This window comes from Primulina tabacum, chromosome 14 (assembly GCF_025594145.1).
Source record: "Primulina tabacum isolate GXHZ01 chromosome 14, ASM2559414v2, whole genome shotgun sequence".
NCBI classification, from domain to species: Eukaryota; Viridiplantae; Streptophyta; class Magnoliopsida; order Lamiales; family Gesneriaceae; genus Primulina; species Primulina tabacum.
Genome location: NC_134563.1, coordinates 32,202,663 through 32,223,357, shown reverse-complemented (window position 1 = coordinate 32,223,357; position 20,695 = coordinate 32,202,663). Strand labels below are relative to the sequence as shown.

General features: G+C 34.9%; 5 protein-coding genes across 10 annotated transcripts; 2 read left to right on the top strand and 3 right to left on the bottom strand.

The window, feature by feature from the left end:
- Window positions 1-635: 635 nt before the first annotated feature.
- LOC142525485 (anthocyanin synthase-like) lies at window positions 636-2,307 on the bottom strand. 3 transcript variants are annotated; one of them, XM_075629800.1, is made up of 3 exons: window positions 1,743-2,307; window positions 1,107-1,654; window positions 636-987 (listed from the first exon to the last, which is right to left on the bottom strand). In XM_075629800.1, the coding sequence occupies exons 1-3, from the start codon at window positions 2,237-2,239 to the stop codon at window positions 944-946; spliced, it is 1,089 nt and encodes a 362-aa protein (XP_075485915.1). In that variant the 5' UTR covers window positions 2,240-2,307; the 3' UTR covers window positions 636-943. The 3 variants fall into 3 exon arrangements, with proteins under 3 accessions (XP_075485915.1, XP_075485914.1, XP_075485913.1); XM_075629799.1 differs by having other exon boundaries at window positions 636-1,043; window positions 1,116-1,654; XM_075629798.1 differs by having other exon boundaries at window positions 636-1,654.
- Window positions 2,308-5,691: 3,384 nt separating this feature from the next.
- On the top strand, window positions 5,692-6,920 carry LOC142524480 (uncharacterized). The gene has a single exon (XM_075628493.1). The coding sequence runs from the start codon at window positions 5,849-5,851 to the stop codon at window positions 6,788-6,790; it is 942 nt and encodes a 313-aa protein (XP_075484608.1). The 5' UTR covers window positions 5,692-5,848; the 3' UTR covers window positions 6,791-6,920.
- A 137-nt stretch (window positions 6,921-7,057) lies between these two features.
- Window positions 7,058-10,701, bottom strand: LOC142524479 (UDP-galactose/UDP-glucose transporter 2-like). 3 transcript variants are annotated; one of them, XM_075628489.1, is made up of 7 exons: window positions 10,159-10,700; window positions 9,668-9,696; window positions 9,362-9,563; window positions 8,084-8,326; window positions 7,899-8,000; window positions 7,550-7,657; window positions 7,058-7,425 (listed from the first exon to the last, which is right to left on the bottom strand). In XM_075628489.1, the coding sequence occupies exons 1-7, from the start codon at window positions 10,282-10,284 to the stop codon at window positions 7,192-7,194; spliced, it is 1,044 nt and encodes a 347-aa protein (XP_075484604.1). In that variant the 5' UTR covers window positions 10,285-10,700; the 3' UTR covers window positions 7,058-7,191. The 3 variants fall into 3 exon arrangements, with proteins under 3 accessions (XP_075484604.1, XP_075484605.1, XP_075484607.1); XM_075628490.1 differs by lacking the exon at window positions 9,668-9,696 and having other exon boundaries at window positions 9,362-9,502; window positions 10,159-10,701; XM_075628492.1 differs by having other exon boundaries at window positions 9,362-10,021; window positions 10,159-10,695.
- A 1,088-nt stretch (window positions 10,702-11,789) lies between these two features.
- On the bottom strand, window positions 11,790-12,633 carry LOC142524310 (dehydration-responsive element-binding protein 1E-like). The gene has a single exon (XM_075628234.1). The coding sequence runs from the start codon at window positions 12,575-12,577 to the stop codon at window positions 11,903-11,905; it is 675 nt and encodes a 224-aa protein (XP_075484349.1). The 5' UTR covers window positions 12,578-12,633; the 3' UTR covers window positions 11,790-11,902.
- A 1,650-nt stretch (window positions 12,634-14,283) lies between these two features.
- On the top strand, window positions 14,284-19,837 carry LOC142524309 (uncharacterized). Of its 2 annotated transcripts, XM_075628232.1 has the most exons (7): window positions 14,284-14,485; window positions 14,560-14,999; window positions 15,329-15,514; window positions 15,882-15,989; window positions 16,624-16,827; window positions 16,901-18,759; window positions 19,114-19,837. In XM_075628232.1, exons 1-7 carry the CDS (start codon window positions 14,410-14,412, stop codon window positions 19,646-19,648), a joined length of 3,408 nt encoding a protein of 1,135 aa, XP_075484347.1. In that variant the 5' UTR covers window positions 14,284-14,409; the 3' UTR covers window positions 19,649-19,837. The 2 variants fall into 2 exon arrangements, with proteins under 2 accessions (XP_075484347.1, XP_075484348.1); XM_075628233.1 differs by lacking the exon at window positions 14,284-14,485 and having other exon boundaries at window positions 14,820-14,956.
- Window positions 19,838-20,695: the final 858 nt, after the last annotated feature.

Genomic DNA, 20,695 nt, shown 5'->3' with positions numbered 1-20,695 from the left:
CCTTCAGCAATATACTCCTCTCTCTCAAAAAATTCTTATTTCAAAATTTGAAACTCCGATCAAGAATAAAATTCTCCGAAGAAATTTTCAGGTATAAATTTATTATGATTATTATGTTCGAACTTAAAGTTTCAAATTTCTTACGTAAAACTTCAAAAAATATTTCTTAAAGTTCTTGATCTGAAAACAAATATTTTCAAGGCAGAGGTATCACGGCTCTGATACCAAATGTCAGAATTTTTTCTCAAAAATCATGTTTTCACGTATATATAAACATGAAATATAATACGCGGAAGCGGATCGAGAATTACCTCCGGCCATTGAATTTTTTTTTTGATTTCTCTGCTTTTCCTCCGATTGAAGACTTCTAAGCACTGTACTCTCTCTATAGATGATGTATATTTTTCTTGTCTGAGGTGTGTGCTTAGGGACCTCAATCGCTGCTATTTATAGGCATCTCATACAATCAACGAGTTTATTGTGGGAGCTTGATTGTCAAAGAAGAGGTGCGTGCACGTCTCAATTTTTCAAAAATTTGAGGCTGTATTTGTTGTTCGTAAAAAATGATAGGTTTCTTGGCCATCGTCAATTTTTACACGACACGCCTCTTTTAATATGTGTCATATTTCTTACATAAACATAAATCAATTACTAATACAATCCTTCATTATCACAACATATTTTCTCACTTTTATTGTCAATAATATACTTCATATACTCAGTAATATGACAAATATCATGAATTATCGAGAATAAAAATAAAATTTACGGTAATATGATGCAAGGTCCTCGTACACCAACATATTAAATATGCAATTAATTAGCAACAACACAAAACAATTGATCTTGAATAACGAAGTTCAACTGTAAATCAACTTATTATTTGGTTTTTTTCGTCGGATTGTTGATCACGAGCAGCATCCTCATCTCCTTTCTTGAATAGCTAGAGATCTATATGTTCCTGGGATTCTTGATCACGAGCGCATCCTCATCACCTTCTATGCGTTCCTTGGATTCTTGATCGTGGCCAGCTTCTTCATCACCTTTCTTGAACAATATTTTGCGGTTTATATGTTCCTGGGATTCTTGATCATGATCAGCAGCACCCTCATCACCTTTCTTGAACAACTTGTGCTTTATATGTTCTGCAAACGTGCGAGGCGGAAAGAGCGGTGGTTGAGCCTCTGAAATCGTCTCCGGCAGAGGCTTGAGTATGATCTTTTCCTTCGGTGGCTCGCAGAAAATGGCCCAAGAAATCCTTACTTTCTCCTTGTTCACTAAACCCCTGTGAAGTATGCTCTTATACATCCCATTGCTCAAAATCTCAATAGTGTCCCCAATATGCATGATTATAGAATCCGGGACGCATTTCGCCGTAACCCAATTGCCCTGATAGAAGACTTGCAAGCCTGGCACCATATTGTGGAGGATAAAAGTGAGGGCACTTACGTCCGTGTGAGCTTCGACACCGAGGGCGAGCTCCGGCTGAGGGCATATTGGGTAATAGTTTATCTTTTTTTGCATAATGAGGTCCTCCATGCCTCCAACTTCCTTCTCTAGCCTGTGTTCCTCCAGTTTTAACCCCAGTGAGAGAACTGACAATATTGTTGTTGTTAGCCCTCTTAGTTGCTTTGCGTACTCGGTTACCGCTGGCCTGGAAATACACACATTATCAACAAATATCAGTAGTTGGTTCTTTATAATATGAATGAAAAGTAACAAGAAAAGGCATGAAAACTCACACATAATCAACAGGTTTCGCTGGCCAAATAGACATATCCCTTTTGTCCTCAGGGAAAATACAATGGAAAAAATAGTCCTCCCACTCCAACTTCCCACTAGCATTATTAGCAAGCTTGCTCCCATACCCTTGCACGTTCCCTGAAGCTTGGTCATTGGCATACTTTTCCTTCTCCTCCATAGGCAACCCGAAGAACTCTTCGCCCGCAACCTTTACCCGATTCACGATATCTTCCGAAATCCCATGGTTAACAAGATGCATCACGCCCCACTGCATCGCTGCAGCCCTCAACTCCTCATGACATTTTATTCGCGTTTCTTCGTCCATCGCATTAACCGATGCTAAGTCAATGGTCGGAATTTGTGGTCCTTCACTGAGTTTCTCTTGCAAGAAAATGTCTCCAATGTTCTTGAGTTCTTCTATAGGCCTGACATACTCTTTAGGGATCGACTCGATCCCGCTGCCGGCTAGAATTTCGACTCGTGGGATTGGTGACATATTGGAGGGGGTAAAAGAAAGAATTATACGAGCTTAATTTTGCATCTGTTTCCATGAAAATGGTTAATTGGTTGCGTATATATTGATAGTATAGAACAGTAACTTAAACAAGAATTATGCATCCAACCCTCCGAAAAGAATTTTTAGGCAGGTTAGTTTGAATGGCGGGTATGATTCACGTGAAACGTTCCTAATAGCCATATAGATAGATGGCTTGTCCCATCAGGCCCTGCGTTATTTAATTGTGTTAGATTATAACTATCCGTAAGTCAAAGTACAATAGTCGTCCGCCAATAAAAAATACAAAGAAATCGAGTCGATTTGTGAGTTTTTCGAATTGACTTGTTAAATATTTGATTCGTATTCGAGCTTATCGAACTCGAGTAAAGTTCGAACAAGCTCCAACTTTGAACTTATCGAACTCGAGTCGACCTCTAATATAATCGAACTTTTTCCGAGCCGAACTCGAGCAAAAATTATTTTGTTCGATATTTTTCGAGCAGCTCGCGAACCTTAATATTTTATTAATATAATATATATATATATATATATATATATTTCGAACGTTTCGAGATTTCAACCAAAATTCTAGACTTTTTTTAGTTTCAAACCGAGCTAGAATTCGGATATACTTGATTCTATTCGAATTCAAACCTTATATATATTTTAATATTATTTGGTTCGATTTGTTTCATTAGTATCCCTAGTCCTGAATCTCTGACTATATATTAATGCACATCACCAAAATTTTATCATACATTTACGCTTACATTATGTTACTTATAAATGAAAATAATGATTTACATGATTTTTTTTGCCATTTCTCTAATTTCCTTCATTTTTTTACACTTTAGTTTATCGCCCATCAGATATCAAATATGTTATATATATTAAAAAAAAATTGTTAAAAAGTAAATATTATATTAAAATTAATTTATAATTACTTTTTACAGTAATTTTTATGTCAGGGGTTATTTAACACTCAAAAAATACAGATAAAGATGGAAAATATTTATTAAAATATGTTAGTTATGGATTAAATAAAAATTTACTAAAATAGGTTTTGATGATATTTTATTAAATAAAAATGAAAATTTGGTGATTTAAGAAGGGGGGTGTGTGTGTATATATATATATATTATATATATATATATATATATATAGGTTTATTTATGGGCCAACTCAAATTAGAGGCCCATCATATATATATATAGGTTTCTTTATGGGACAACTCAAATTAGAGGCCCATCAAACCTAATTTAATGATAGCTGGCTTTTGACATATCAAAGCCCATAAGAGAGAGCCTACTATTCTAATATCATTGTTGATATACATAAGATTGTAGAAAATCAAATCATATGAACCATGAATTGTTTGCTTATGATTCATCAATCAGATAGATAAAACAACTTTTCAATTAACAAGTGACATCCATTACAGTCGACATTCAATTAAAAGAATCTTCGTTCCAGAATCGTACGTGAGATTTTCATCTCATACGACTCCATCCCTTAATGTGCATAATAATCATGTTGTAAATATTTCTGATTGTACGTAGGAAGGATGTACATTAAGGGAGATATTTAAATATACATCTATAGAAAGATATTTAATAATATGTGTGGGATCCAGAAAAAATCAATGGACAATATATGTATTGATAAATGTTTACCTTTAGATGCATCGTTGGAGTAACATCTCAAGTTCCAGTGAGTCGAGTTCCAATCCCATGGATGATATATATAGAATTAAGATATAATACCCCGGAAGATACTCTATTTAAACTAGTATTTTTGCATGCATATTGTGTATCAGAAATAAATGGATATAATAATAATTTATAGTATATTTTAATTCGTATTTTTATTTTTTACAATCTAATTAAACTGGAAAAAAAGTTATTACTATTACTAAAAAAACATATATATGATAAAGAAATAAAACAAAATAAAATTATGGATTATTTTGAATAATATTTAAAAATAATTATTAAAGTAGGAGGAGAAATTTAAAAATAATAAGGGTATTTTAGATATGACAAAAAATGTTTCATCATCCACCAAACTTCTTACGTTACTTTCATACTGTTTCATATATTTATATACATAAGACGAGTTGAATTGATCTATATTTACAAAAAAAAATACTTTTGACATAAAAAATAATATATTTTTTCTTGAACCGGGTAAGTTTTGATTATCTGTCTCACAAAATTGATATATGAGATGATATTTATATATATATATATATCAATATATAAATAATAATAATAAAAAGTATATTTGTCAAAAATTAAAATCTAAACAACATACATATAATTGAATATAATTATACCTATATTTTTTAAACAAAAAAAATCGAAATAAGCTATAATATTAATAATTAATATTTTTAACAAAGTTCAAAATCCAAATAATCATATATATTGCAAAAAAATAAAATTTTAATTATAAGAAATAGTATTTTTTAAGGAGTATAGAAATAATCAAAATTTAAAAAAATATTAAAAAAATTTTAAACTAGTCTGGCTGTTTTTAACCAGTTAATCAGTTCATGACATGTCCAATTAGTTCTTGACTGATTTTGTCCGATTTGACCACTAAAACGGTTTATAGGCTTGGTTCAACCGGATCCGTGATCGTTTTATAATCTAGACCGATACAATTGTCGTTTTGGTCATGAAAACATTGATACTAACAATGAGATTTAAATGATATATGAAGCAAATGTAATCCTTTTTCTACTCTTCATTAATTTTTTAAAAGAAAACATGTCATAAAGTTAACTTCGGAACTCTAGATGTAGATATATATTAATTCAAAAATATATTATTTTATTGTTATTTAATCTTCACAATTATTATTGTATTCACAATTATTATTAAAACAAAAATATAATTTCAATAAATATTTTCATATTTATGTTTTGTAATTTTATGTAAAGAAAGGGCATAGAACTTCAGGCGAAGCACGCCATGATCTCCTTTTTTCATGCCTTTACGACTTTAGTTATCATCATCCCACCACGCTCCTAAATCATTCCTTCCATCCTTGCTTCTCTCTCTTTACAGAAGAGCCTTAAATTCATTAACTCCACATTTCTATATATATTAAAAAAAAAGTGATATAGGAATATATAATCATCATGTTACTCTCCAATTTTTAATTGGTAAATAAAAAATGTACAACAATCATCCTATAAGCTGGCATACTGGTTTTGATCATTTAAATTATCGAATTATAGTGTATTTTTGTTGTACTTGTAGTCTTTTTTCGAACATTTGGCCTTACGTTAGAAATTTTGGAATGATCCAGCACCGTACCAACAATATCTAATATTATATTTAAAATATTATATCAACACTAACTCAGAAGATAAAATAACAACCTTTTTCTCGCTTTTTCGATTAAATCTTTGAATTCATCTTTTCGCATTGAGAAAGCTCCTTAGATTATACATCTAGCTCGGTTGACAATCATTCCTGGCCTGCTGCCTCAAACAGTCAACACCTGATTAAAGTACACCTTCATTACATTCAAATAAAGCTGACCTTTTTCATGCTCAATCAAAAATCCCTTGTTGCAAAAAATATCACCTAAAATCCTTAAATGGGCATTTTCTTTTCTCTCACACTGATTCTTATATCACTAGCATCCTTGCATATCCTACAAGCTCAAACTCAAGAAATCCAATCGGCCAGCCTCCTCGATCTTGTGATCAGGGATTACACTTTCAAATCATACAACAACTACTTCAGAACAGGCAAACTGCACAGAATCAACTTACCAGCAAATCTTTCAGGCATAAATGTCGATATCATAAGATACCGGTGTGGCAGCCTAAGAAGATTTGGAGCAAGAATCAAAGAATTCCACTTGAACGTTGGCGTTGATGTGCATCCTTGCATCGAAAGAGTCATATTGCTTCGGCAAAATCTTGGATCGAATTGGTCATCTATATATTATAACAACTACGAATTGACAGGATATCGACTCATCTCACCTGTTTTAGGCCTACTAGCCTATAACATTGGTGTGAGTGGGATCATAAACTTCAACAGTAGCATGCCATTTGAGCTTGGAATTGAAGCCGGAAGAAAGCCAATCCTTGTAGATTTTAGCAACACGACATTATACCATGTCTCAACGGGGATCGTCCCTTTATGTGCAAGCTTTGATCCTGATGGAAAGATGATACTGTCAAGTCAAATGAGGCCTAAAGTTTGTATTGCAATGAGGAACGGTCACTTTGGTTTGGTGGTTGAGTCACCAATGATTCCATTGAAGAGAAGGGCTAGCAAGTGGAAGATAGCGATAGGAAGCTCGATCGGAGCTACGTTAGGGGCGTTCCTTCTGAGTTTGTTACTGATCGCAATGTTTGTAAATGCGAAAAAGAAGGCAAGAATGGATGAATTGGAGAGAAGGGCTTATGAAGAAGAAGCATTACAAGTTTCAATGGTTGGTCATGTGGGGGGTCTCACTGCTTCTAGCTCAAGAACTGTGGCTATGATAGAACATGACGAGTATAGAACAAATACTACTCATTCTTGATTTTCGTTCTGTTAGTCAATGTCAAGAATTTTAATTAGTCTAAATTTAAAGGTTCCCATTTTTTCAGATTGCAGAAAAAATTGTTGAAACTGGTAGAATAGTTTTAGAGAAGAAAATGGTTGAAAATTTCTGCTGGTCTGGCTCATTTTTGTTGTACTTGAAAATAACATTATTTACAGTTGCCAATCAAAAAATAATTTAAATTCGTACTGGTGTACACGAAAATACACAGTTATACATATTTTCTTTGAAACATTATACATGTGAAGAATAAATCAAAAAATCACAAAGTAAGAAATATGGTAAGCCCACGCATCCTCGACCAATCTAACTCTTGTTGTAAATTTTTTTCCCAAAAAATGAAAATATGATAAAAGAAAATTCCAAATAAATTAAAAAACTCAGATTAATGGCCTTTTCTCCTCATTTTCTTCATGGCCTTTGTTTTCGAGTGGCTTCTGCATGGCGCTGGCATCACGCATTACTGCACGACTGGGAAGTTTACTGTCTGGAAGGAGCTTCAGCACGATTCCCATGGCGATTAAAAGTAGTCCAGAACCATGTTGTTCCGTAAGTGGTTTCGTAAAAATTACAAATGACAGCAGCAAAGTTACTGCCTTTCTTGCTGTTGTTACCTGTATTGAAATGCTCCAACTGTAAGAAAATGTGTCTGGTTTTCTGAGGTCGTGTAATCGAAGAAAATAAAGTCGATCTTCCAATAATACTTGGAAAAAAATTTGAGGTAGGAACTAAGCTTACCATAGCTGTCGTGGCTGCACCGAATAAAGCAATGAGTGATAACACAGAGACTTGACCAACAAATGTAGCCATTGATTCAAAGATTAGCACGCCGTAAACATAAGGATGCTGCAACACATGAGCAAAGATGAAATGCAAGCAAAATTCGGGACTTCTGTTCTCTGGAGGTAAATGGATGCCTGAACGGCTTGAATTTCTACTAGATAGTAACTACTTATTAACATGCATTCCCAAACTAAATCTTTCTGTTTCACATCCAACCTACACTGTTTTCTGTTCTTGTAATGAAGAAATGAAACAGGTGGAATGAGGAACATGTCGCCAAGGAAAAAAATTGACGAATATTTACCTCGTAACAAGAGTTCCATGCCTTGAACAACTCCCCTGTCAATATCATCGGCGGCAACAGGAAAGGCAAACCAACCACCGTCGAACAAAATAGCATTTCCATCTGTTTAACAAACTTCTTAAAATTAAGCATCCTGGTTTCATGCTCATGGTTGTATAAAAAGAAAGGAGATAAACTGTAAACACCTGACTAGTTTCGGGATTCATAGTAAAAATTGCTTCCTGGAGGTTTCCAAGAAACGCATCCATGACTAGAGCACCTGTAATCATCACAATACCGATGGCACTAAAGTTTGGAGAAGAGTTGGCATCTGCTAAGGTGAAAAGAATTAAGCCAACAACAAGAAGTATTGCTGAAATATATTCGTGAACAGGGTATTTTCGTCTCAAGCCAGGGATAAATGTACCCATCACCATCACTGGTAGCACCTGTTCTCCAACAAACAAATAAACAAATGAATTCAATAAATTCACACTATATGCAAATTTGAGCTTAAACCGGCAAATGTGAAATATTAGGCAATAACCTACTCTCCATTACGCCAATATACAAATTGGAGTCAAAAGAAATGCTGAACATTAAGTATTTGACAAATTGGAATCAAAAGAAATGCTGAACATTAAGTATTTGACAAATTGGTGTGAAAAGAAATGACTGAACATGACCTATTTAAAGATCACCAAAACTTCATGATACCAATACACAGGTGGGAACTCGGAAGAAACCGCCAAACATGAAGCATTCAACGAACATTAACTCTCAAAGACACTAATAATATACAGATTGAAACTTGAAGGGAATGGCAAAATGAGAAACATGTAAAATGATAACCAGTTCTGTATGATACCAATATACAAATTCGAACTTGAAAGAAATGGCGAAATGTATGACCGCAACCCTCCATAGCACCAACACATAACTTCTTCTTCGCAGTTGTGGAATTTCCAAATCATAAATTAAAACAACTTTGCAATGCATTTGGATGCAGAAATTTTTACAGAAAAACCACTTTCGTTCAAAAATATTGTGTTGGTTGTGCCTTTTTTAACAAATATAAAACGTTAAAAAAGCTAGAAGCCAAAATTATGGCTTTTAGGCTTCTGCTTCAACTTTTCTTTTAAAATCTATCACAAAAATCTAAATATAAATAAATTATGCTTTTCTGAAAAAAAAAATACTTAAAAAACCTGATTAGGGAAGCTTAAAAATGGCAGGTTGAACAAGAACCAAACCAGAACCGCCCCGTCAGAGCTTACTAACTAGTCCATTGAACTGTAACGGATCCCATCCTATAAAATACTAGTTCTTATAATTTTGAATTCAGAACCGGTTCAAAACAGGTTGGTTACATCACGAAGCAAGCTTCAACTTAATAAAGCGATATTTTAAGAAAACATAGAGCATATTTTTAAGTGAAATGCTTCAGTATCGATGCCGGGGCTAGCTAATTTAATGGTTTATACCTTTGTAGACTTGAACATGATCTGTGCGGGATAATTAAGATAAGCTAAAGAACCCTTCGTTAGTCCATGAGAGCCCATAAGAACAGCGGATAACTTGACATATGTTTTCCATGGATTCACCATTTGCTTGGTCGTGAATCCCTGCAAATATATCAGCACCAGATATACAAAACCTTGCACAAAGGTAAAATACCATCCATAGCTGCAAAACATCGCAATTCCATAATTTAAAATTCATTGCCTAACACGGTTCTTGATCAAATATGTGCAAATAGAATGAGTTGAAGCTAGTACTAATCTACGTACCTGAATTGTAGGCGATTATATACATACTCCTGCAGTAAAAAATAGTGAAAGCTACATTTACTCTACCTTTCGTAATTCATTACATGCAGCAAAAGACAAAGGGCATAAATACTGGGCTACAAATAAATATAGGTAAAAACAAAAGGTTAGCCACCTCCTTGAGTAGAAATTGAAATTTTCATGATCAACCCTCAATATTTAAAACCAAAATTTTGATAGATTTTTTTGGTGAAGTCGGTAATATCAATCACCAACCTTGGCAAAATAATACTTAAATTAAATAATTAAAATTTGAATCCTCAACTACAATCACAAGTAACTTCTTCGAAACAAACACTCCAAACACCCATTTTCCTGGAAAAGAAGAGAAAAGAAACATAGTAGTCATACAAATATTCAAAATTAGCGGCGGAACAAGAGTTTAATCAGTTTTTTCAAAGGGAGACAAGGGGTTTAATTTTACTTTTAATCCCAAAAAAACTGTGAAATACCTCACAAATGCCATTGACGAGATAACCAAAGAAGAAACCAGAGGAACAGATCAAGAACTGCTGCCAAGTGGGTCTATCTGTTAAAGATATCCCAAAGAGAGACCTTGCTTGATCTTCCTTCTTCATATCTGTATTTTTCCTCCCCTTAACCAATCAAAAACATGAAAACTGAACTAAAAGTCATTGGTTTTTCTAATATTAGTGGGCTTTCTTTTAACTGTGGAGGAAACGAAAAAGGCTGGATTTTTGTTAGCAAAAAGGCTTTATTCTGAAATGGAAATGAACAAGAAAGGCATCAGAATTGAGGAAGCTTCACTGCCAATCTTTTCCTTTTTAGTCAAATTACATGTAAATTTGTTATTGAACATAAGGAAATCTGATCCTGTATGCAGAGGAAAGTAGAAGGATCTGAGGAAGATAATCTCGTGAATCATCAAATTTGATTTCCACGTGAACATCCCAGGATTAAATTAGAGAATTAAAGTCAACATATTCTTAAAATATTCAGTCAGTCGGTCCAAAATGAACACACAATGAGTTTACAGTTGTTTTTTAACCTTCGGAAAAAACACGGTTTCTTGGCAACTCACCTTCGAAATTTCTCAACTCAAAGGAAACCTCGTTTTTGCCTCTTGCTTCTTATTCTTTATTCCTTTATCTTTACTCAATTGTTTATATTTTTAGAAAAAATAATAGATGTTTGTCTACAAGTTCAAAATGGTTTTGACAAGAATAGAATGGAGCATTCCTTTTGGAGATGGTGTTAAAAAAAATTATTATTATTGAAAGCATATTAGTAAATAATACGCAAATAAGTTTCACGTAACACGATCTCACTAATCTGTATCTGTGATATGAGTCGATCTGATCCATATCTACAAAAAAAGTAAATATTTTGTCATGATTCGAGTCAAATAAGATATTCGTCTAACAAAATTATAAGAGTTGTGTGATAATATATTTTGTATGTATATTATTTTTAAGTTAGATAAAGATGATATGTTGAAATATTAAAATGACAAAAAGTATATTTAAAAATATTTAACTGGAATAAGCTGTTTTTGGTGACCAAACAGTCGGACCATTACATATCAATAGATTTGAAATAGCATAGCTTTACATGTCTAATATATTGGCTAAGTACGTAATCATTAATGTCAATTATTAAAATTAAATATATAATAATAAATATAAAATACAATGATCGGATTAGTGTTAGTGGGAGTTTTTGTTGCTTGCAAGTTGAATGTGAACTCAATTAAACCGACATATTTAGGTATGTTTAAAAAACAAGATATTCAAGTGAACACACAATGGTCGATTGGTCATTGTCATCCACCCAATTCTTAAAAGAGGAAGTCTCTTTTGAGACGATATCACAAATATTTATATATGAGACGGGTTAATTCTACCGATATTCACAGTAGAAGTAATACTCTTAGCATAAAAAGTAATATTTTTTCATGGATGACCTAAATAAGATATCTGTCCCACAAAATTATGACCCGTGAGACCGTCTCACACGAGTTTTTGCCTTCTTAAAATTTGGAACTTAGTTATATTTGTTTTGTTGAACTTATTAATATGTATGGAAAAATTGTGCATCAAAAACAAAAACCGGATATAGTCGAATGGTAAAATTTTACTATTTCAAAACGATCCTATTGCATTCTAAAAACCAATAATGACAACAAATAAAAGGCGCTCCCACTAAAATATCTCTAGGCACAAAAATAAGTCCCTTTCAAATCGAGTAGCTCCATAATTCAATCTCAGCATCACTTTCCCTGTCATCCCAACTATAGCTCCTATCCAAGAGCTCCGGAGACATCAAAACCTCCTGATCACATATGCCTCCTGCAATTTTGGTCTCAAAGATATCCTTGTTCCCAAAAGTATTTCTTGATTCCACCGCATCCACGTTCTCAACAATCCTCCCGTCATCGCCGCCGCCGCCTTCTTCCCCTGGCTTCGGCCGAAAGGCCTCGGCCGCCTCCATCGCGGCTTTTCTAATATCTTTCGCATCCTTGGACGAAGGAGTCGGCTGTAGCCATACCGAGTCTGCGAAATTGAGACATGCCGTCTGACCCCTCAGCGCCAATGCCGCCACGTCGTGTGCTCGCGCTGCCATCTCCGCGGTTGGATATGTCCCCAGCCAAATCCTCTTCTGCTTGCTCGGCTCTCGCAACTCGCAAGCCCACTTCGAGTTCCGTTGCCTCACGCCACGGTACACGGGGTGGCGAGTCTCCTTGAACTTCTTTCTCCCCGCACGCTTCTTCGGCCGGCTCGATGCCAGTATGACTTCCTCGTCGGAGTGCACCATTCTGCGCTCATTCGTAGCAAATCTTCGTGATATTAGAGAAGTAGTCGATGCATCATGATGTTGACCAGGGTCGGATGTTGAACTTGATGTTTCCATGTTGATTTGACTTTCGTTGAAAAGTTTTGATTTGTTTGTTTTTTCCGAAGTTTGTCAAATTTGTAAGAGAATCATGAATATATATATACATTTGGATTTAAGAACACGGAATAGAGCCAATTGGCGGCTCAGTTTGGATCGAGTCTTAGTCACCAAGTTACTTACCGCTTGCAATGTTAGAGCCAAATCAATATCAATTTGACTTCAACCCCCTTTTAATATATATTTTTTTAATTTTAAATTTTTAATCATAAATGGGTTTCTTCTAAAAATAATAAAATATTCTGAAAATTGATATATTAAATTTAAGTTAAATTCCTAATTAATTGCTAGAATTTTATGTATGATTGGCGCGAAGTTGGAAATATTGTACTAATCAAGACATAGTGAGGAAATTGAATATTAAGATTATAAAAACACAGAGATTAAAGTGAATACAATTAGGATAGATTTGACTTTAAAACAAAAGGTGGAGGATTAAATCTGAATGAGTCTTGTCTCACGTTATAATGACATGCTATTGATCTCACAGCGTAATCCATCATTCGTTAATCACGAGTAAATTCGGTGTGATTTAAGATCATGCAATAAACTTTGTTTTGAGAAAGGCCAAACGGGTTGAGCCCGCATGGGTTCTAGGTTAGAGCGGGGCAGGCCGGCTCATCATCATATTATTTTATTCTTTTTAAAATTGTTTTTTGAAGTTTTTTTCAGATAGATATTTTTAATTTTTATTTGGTTTACTTTGAATGAATTTTAATGGTAATTAATTTTGTAATATTATTTTTTTAGTTTTTTTTTTCATATTTTATTTAATAAATTAACTTTATACGTTATTAAATTTTTAAAGTAATTTTTTAAAATATTAGTTCAACTATTTGATTAAGATTCATTTTCTTATAATTTCAAATATTTTTAGCATTTTTGTATTTAAAAAATTTTATTAAAATTTTTTTATTAATATCTTTTCAATTTTTTAATAAGCAGATCTGTCGGCCTAACCCGTGACCCAAGCGGGTTGGGCTAGGTTGGTAATCTAATGGAAATCATCGTCTCGTCTTATGGCCGGTTGAGCTGGGTTGCGGGCTGGCCCGCACCACAAGCTCGTTTTTACTTATTTTGTTATTTTACAAGTTTTTATATGAATTTTGTTTTGTTTAAATGTAGTTTAATAAAATTATAATTTTTTTAGATGTTTCAGAAGATACTTATATCATGTGCATATGTTTGATTTTAAGATTTTATTTGATTAATGATTTAGTAAAGATTTATGATCAATGGATCTGGATAGTTTGGGCTTCGCTGTATCAGGCCCAACGTTTACAGTCTGAAAACAAGGTCTCAAAAGGAAAAGACCCCAATTAAATGTATTGGGCTAATTGGGGCTTCAGTGTTATCTGGACCAATTGTTTACCATATTAAAATAAGGGGCCGAGGTCTCATACTCCAGCTCTTAGGAAATAACCTCAATTAGATGAATCGCTCAATTTTTTTATTTAAGATGGGCCGAAGTCTCAAACCCCAATTAAATGGATTGAGCTTATTTGGGCTTTATCGTGAACCGACCTAATTTGTTACAGCCCCTTAGGTAAAACCTCATTAAATGGATTGGGCTTCATCTTTATCTGGCCCAGTTCGTTAATCTTAAAATGAAAACATGGCCCCTTGGGAAAAACCCCGATTAAATGGACCGGGATAGTCTTGGCTTGGCCATAAACCGGGCCGATTCTACAATCTTTAACAGTTCCACTCCCGCTCCCCACCCCCTGCGCACCAAAAATTTCGCCGAAGAGAAAATTCACTCTCTAGTGTTGTTTGTTGTGTATGTAGATATGGAGAAAATTCCGGCGGCATGCGCAATGGAGTGGAGCATTCAGCTTCACAAAAACCTACGTTCCAAAGAACCTGGTAATTGACTCTCGAAAAATTGAATTTTTGTTTAGATTTTTTTTGTGTGTTTTGAATCTTTATGACTTGTTCAGGTAAAAATATTGAAGCTTTGGAAGAAATCGGTACTCATCTTGAGTGGTGGATCAAGGAATCGAGACCAACGGTGGTTGCAGAGTATAGATTGTTTGGTTTAATTCCCGGTGAGGAGAAGCTTTTTCTGAACTCCATTTTTCTGCGTATGGCAGACGCATTTAGATTAGGAAACAAACAGACTAAAAACGAGGTTGTGAAACTTTTCTTGAGACTTAGAAGGTGGAGGAAACGAGATGGCGGGGAAGGTATTTTGAGCAAGGATAAATTGGAGAATTACTTGGAGTTGTTAAGGAGAGTAAAAGAAGTTTTTGATAACGGGGATGCTGAGGAAAGAGTTTCGGCCTTGCTGATGTTTGGTTGCTGGGCTAATATTGCTAAAGATTGTGCGGATATAAGGTACATAGTGCTGTCCAGTTTGGTGTCCAGTGATGTTCTTGAGGTAAATTATTTAAGTTGCCAGGAATTTGGAGTTTCAGTAATGGTGTTTGTATTAGTTCAATTGATTATGCTATTGATTCTACTGTGACTTCTTGAGGAGTCTATAGTTCAACCTAAGTGGCTAGATGCCCATGCCCAGTATAGTTTTCGATCATAGTGTTTGCACTTTGCACGTTGCAGTACTTAGCTTTACGGGTTTCTATCATGAAAAGCTATTTGTTTTTCACGTGCTTGGGTCGCATGAACACGCTAACAGTGCACATCATATGTTGATTTTTTCAGTTTGCTCTTTGTTTTATGATTATGCACAAATTGTTATTGTATTTGCAGGTAAAGGCCTCTTTATTTGCGGCTGGATGCTTATGTGAATTGGCAGATGACTTTGGGAATGTTTTCTTGGAGATGCTAACCACGATGCTGAAATCACCAGAGATAGTAAGGGACGTAAAGTTAGCAGGAGCACGGAAATTTTGCAAAATGTGGTGCTCATTTTCACTTGCAGATAAGGCATATAAGGTTCAGAATCTTGTCCACCTTTCTTTACGCCTACAGACAAGTTCATGTTTTCGTTATTTTCCTATTTCATGATATATCTCTTCTCTCAAGGAATTAATGCATATTAATCCAAAAAGCATGCTTTCAGGAGAAAATTCTGAAATCAAGACTTTGTAAAAATTTCTATCTTTCTATGACCAAATTTGTTAAAATAAGATGCCTTGTGCCACGTGTGGACATGTGTCAATTGAACTTGCATGTATAGTTTGCGTGATCTTCAGATAGAATTCAACATGTAAGGGCGTGTTGCTCTCTATAACTGTTCATTACAAGCTTGTGATGATTTGATATGTCCGGGCACATTGCTCTTTTTAACTACTCATTACAGACAGGTTACAAGCTTCTAATGGATTCTTCAGAAGATGACTTCTCTGCCATTATGTTGATTTCACTGTCCAGAATTGCTTTTAGTTGGAAGCTTTTGATTCCCAGTCAGGTACAAGTTACTTCTATGTTTTATTTATTATTGATTCCCAGTCAGGTACAAGTTACTTCTATGTTTTATTTATTATTGCTCTTAGATCGAAGCTTTGAGTTGTAGTTAAGATATCAATTTGCTTTTCTATTTTGTGTATTAAAACCATGACTTTACTCATGTAACTTCAAAACGTCAAGGGTTCAATGAGGCACCTTTTATCTTCCCTATACCCAATGAATACTTTAAAGCTACAGTGAAATTAAGAAGAAAGAAAGGACTCCATAATGTTGTGCTGCAGGAAAATAATGCAAAGTGATAGATTGTTGTGCGCAAATCCGAGTAATTGCACGGATAGGTTTTTCTGGATTATTGCAGATACCAAATTTCAATACCTTTGCAGGGATTTCTTTTCTGCTTAGACTTTCAACAATTCAAGGTTGTTTAATTTACTGCTAGCTGCTCTCAGTTAAGAATATGATGGTTGTGAAAACTAAAACTGAAATATGTTTGATCGAAGCAAAATTCCAACCCAGTTGATCTGTTAGAGAGGTCTCGCGTTGATTATTGTGGCCTGTGGTTCAGAGATTAAATGTTTAATTTTTCTCTAATTGCTTTATCCACCATTGTTTACATGATAATTTTCCGGTTGCAGGTAGAATTGCTTACAATGTTTCTGAGTGAAGATAGATCTTTGCATTTACGAGCTACGTCGTTGAGATGTCATCTCTTCATCTTAGCAAGAGGAGTTTGGAATTTTTCTTCAAGTGCAGACATGGTCCAAAAGTTATTTGAGATTCTAAACAAATCTGAGTTTCCAGTCATACAGCAGCGTGACACTTTTAAAGTCTTACATAAGGTTTTTCCTATTCTTCTCATACGGAATCATGACACTGTTTTCTACGAGTCTCATTTGTTATGATTCTATGCAGGTTTTTCTACTTTATTCATCCACCATATCTTGCATGGAGCTTCCTGAAATTTTTCTGAAGCTATTGGTGGTTGTTGAGAATATGGTACAATCATCCATTGTGTCAATCAGAGTGTTAGCTGTTAGTGTTCTGTCCGATCTCTCTGAAAAGGTTTTGGGACGAGCTGATATAAAATCGAGCAGAACTGGTACCAGCCTGGCTTGCAAGGTGATCTCATTTGCTTTAGATCGAATCCTTTTCCTGCTAACACCAATGGTGGAAGTTGAGCAGCATGAGTTTTCCTCAGAGCTTGAGATTAAAAGCTTTCTTAACCTTTTATTTATCCTGGTTGAAAAGCATTCTTATCTTTGTTTCACATTACTGAAAGAAATACACTTATTCATAGGTAAACTAACAAGTAAGCTTGACAATGTTGTGGACACTGAGGAAACCGCCTCCACAACTCATGAGCCAATCAAATCAAACCTTGTGCTTTATGTGTCAAAAATTTTAGTTGCTTGCTTGAAAAATATGGGAGAAATTGATACTGAAATCTACCAAGTTTTGGAGGCGTTGAAGCTTCAGGCAGAAAATATGATTCACTGCAGTTATTTTGGTCTAGATACCAGCATGAACTACTTCCTCTTGTTGCACTTGCATGTCAACTACATCGATATGACAGAAAAATGTATGTCTTCCAGTAAAAACTCGAGTCCGTTATATGTTGATGCAGTTCTTCAGCCTGATATATCCACTATTAATTGGGTGAAGAAGATATTGGGAAGTAACAGTTATTGGTCTGCTTATAAAGTTGGAAAAGTTGCTGCATGTCAGGGAGCATGGTCCACCGCTGCTTTTATATTTGAACAACTCGTGCAAGTGGTTAAGTCTGCTTCCTATTTCTGCTGGTTGAAATCCTTGGCTCGGTTTTCAACCTCGGAAAAGCAGATGCAATCATTATTTTTACTTGACCAAAGCACCTCTAGTTGCCTGTCGGAAATTAATTTTGCTGAAAGACAAGGCATTGGCTGGAAGGTCAAACACAATTACATGGATATTCTTCTTGGAACTCACAATATGCTTCTATCATCAGAGGAACTACTAGAAACTTCTGATATGGGTCATCTTTTGAGTTTCCAAATATGGTTTCTAACCATAAGGGCGAAGTTCCTAGGAACTGTTATTGATGTGATGAAGCTATTGGACACAATTTCTTGTATTAGAGATGGCCCTCCACCCATTGAACAACTGGAAAGATGTATTCTGTTTCCATGCGATTCTACATCTCGCACTTTTGGTTCATTGATGTACACGTTGACTGAGGTCTCCTACCGGATGAAGAAATTAGCTCAAGAGTTGGATTTATTGATTCTCTCTTCCATCGGCATGGATAGGCAGAGTGTAATGATTATTGAAGCACTTGCACTGAGTTGTTCCCTCTTGGCCTTTACTGCTGGTTTTGTTTTCCTAATTCTGAAGTTGCATTCTTCACAAAAAATTCAAATTTATAAATCTGAAAACTCAGATCAATTCCATGCTTTACTTGTACAAAATTTGGTTGGGCGATTGAGGAAAAAGGATGCTCATACAAGAAGAGATCTTCTTTATCTTTTGAAATCCTTTGGGAACTACAAAGGCCATAATTTTCTAAGGTTTCAAACTCAAATTTCAGTTGCTGGTTATGAGTCTGGAGTCATGCACAAACTTTGTGAGGATTCTATTACAGGGATTGTTTCCTTGCAAAAAGAGGCAAGCCAAGTGCAACAATATGGTGATGGAATCGTTCAGATTATTAACGATGGATGTCTACTGTTGTTGAATGTTATCTCAAAATTGTTTTCAATCTCTTTCCGAGCTCCGAATCACTTTTTTCGAGTCAGGTATGTTGAAAGAAGAATTACTTAGAAATTCTAAACCACAAGAGGCTAGTTTATCTTGTTTTCTTTAATATTATGCATATGCCAAAATGTTTATATTGATAAAGGAGCGGTCCTACTAATATCATAGTGTTTGAAAGAGATCAATTTCTTTGTCAAATACAAAATCTATTTCATTACATGGGCAAAGTTAGTGTTAACTGGCATAGAAGCTGGGCCTCTCGGCCTTATATTCTCAAATTTTTGTTTTGAACTTTTACGGCTTAAAGCGTCTGTATAACTTCTTAGGCTTAGGCTTAGGCTTAGGCTGTGTTGATGTTTGTCTAAATCATTTTAATTATTGTACACACAATTCAGGCCTGCTGCTTCCTTTGAGCTCTTTGTGGTTGATGCGGATGGTAAAAGCCTCAACAATATATCCGTTTTGTCAGGGTTCCATCTCTCCTTGAGTTTGTGTTTTCAATTGAAAAACTTGCCATCTGGCCTGCGAGGTCCACTTGCCAAAGTCTGTTGCATTCTCAACTGTAAACTACATTATCAGATTACTGAAATTGGAGATTGTAAAGGGAAAGCCCACTTCAGCGGGCAAGATCAAGAACTTGATGATATGATGGGCTTGAATGAAAAGCTGTATAGATATGTCTTTGGCCCTGTGGAGAGTAGCAGAGACCAAGATGATGATCGTCGCATGGTAACTGAATGTGTGTCCTTCGAACTTAACGAACAAGGGCAAGGATTCGCCTCTTGTTTGCTCGATGTTTCTGATTTTCCCGTTGGCTCTCACAGAATCAAATGGCTGAGTGGTTTTATTGATGGTGGAGGTTCTTATCGGTGTCTGCTTCCACTAAAAACTGGCATGTTTTTCTCGGTTCAAAATGCGACCAGCGTCTGATAACCTTTTGAAGAGCAGGTAATTTTTCAACCAAGCTTGGGTATGTACATATGAACGAGAAAATTAAACTTGTGTTTCTTGTACATATTCTGGATCCTATTTATTTTCCCTTGGTTTCAAATATCATGGTTTTGCTGTATCTAGCGTTACTTGGTACTCCTCAGTAATTTCATTCTCTAGTTACCCTTATTCGTGTCAGTTGATTCCTCACATCCAGTGCCGATTAGACGAGGCACTCCCAAGACTTGAAAGTCATTCTCCACAAGTACAAATCAACGATGCCTCCTCGATTAGAATAATTTAGGATCGGTTTGTTAAAATGTTTGCCAAGAACATTTATTATAGCCATTGAACTCTTCCATTACTATGAAAATAAAGAGTTGCCTACAATTTTAAAACAAAATTCAATTGCTTTTAAGCATTTGTTAAGCATTTGTTGCTCAAATTTCTTATTTTACTAGTGATCATTGCCGACTTGTTGGACTGTTGGATAGGCCGGTCGGTCGGTCGTGGTAGCTTCAAGTCGGCTATAATTAATTCAAAGGCAGTACTTTTTTTATATTATTTTTCCCAGTCTTGCTAAGTTACAATATGAAGGAAACTACAACATGATTAGATTCATAGTGCCAGAATTTGACTTTCGGAAAAAAAAAACTTTAATTATTAATTTTGTGATACGTGTTGACTATTCCATTTACATCTAGTTTTAAAAACCAGTTACATTACTAATGGGCTGAGAAATCTTTTACTTCAAGAAATAAATGCAACTAATTTTAAAGCAACTAATTTTATAAGCCCTTATCCAGCTTAGCAAACAGATACATGATTAGGGTACAACTCTTATTTCATCTCTCGAAACAAGGGAATAAGTCATGTTTTGTCACACTAACATTATCAATATTAATATTATCGGATACACGATTAATGTACTACCTTTATCGTATCATCTCATGAGCGATGCGACATGATATAAAAAAATCTTGAACCACGAGCGATGCATGTGCATGATATATTATGTTTTTGTGTTGAGTAAAAACAAAAATTGAC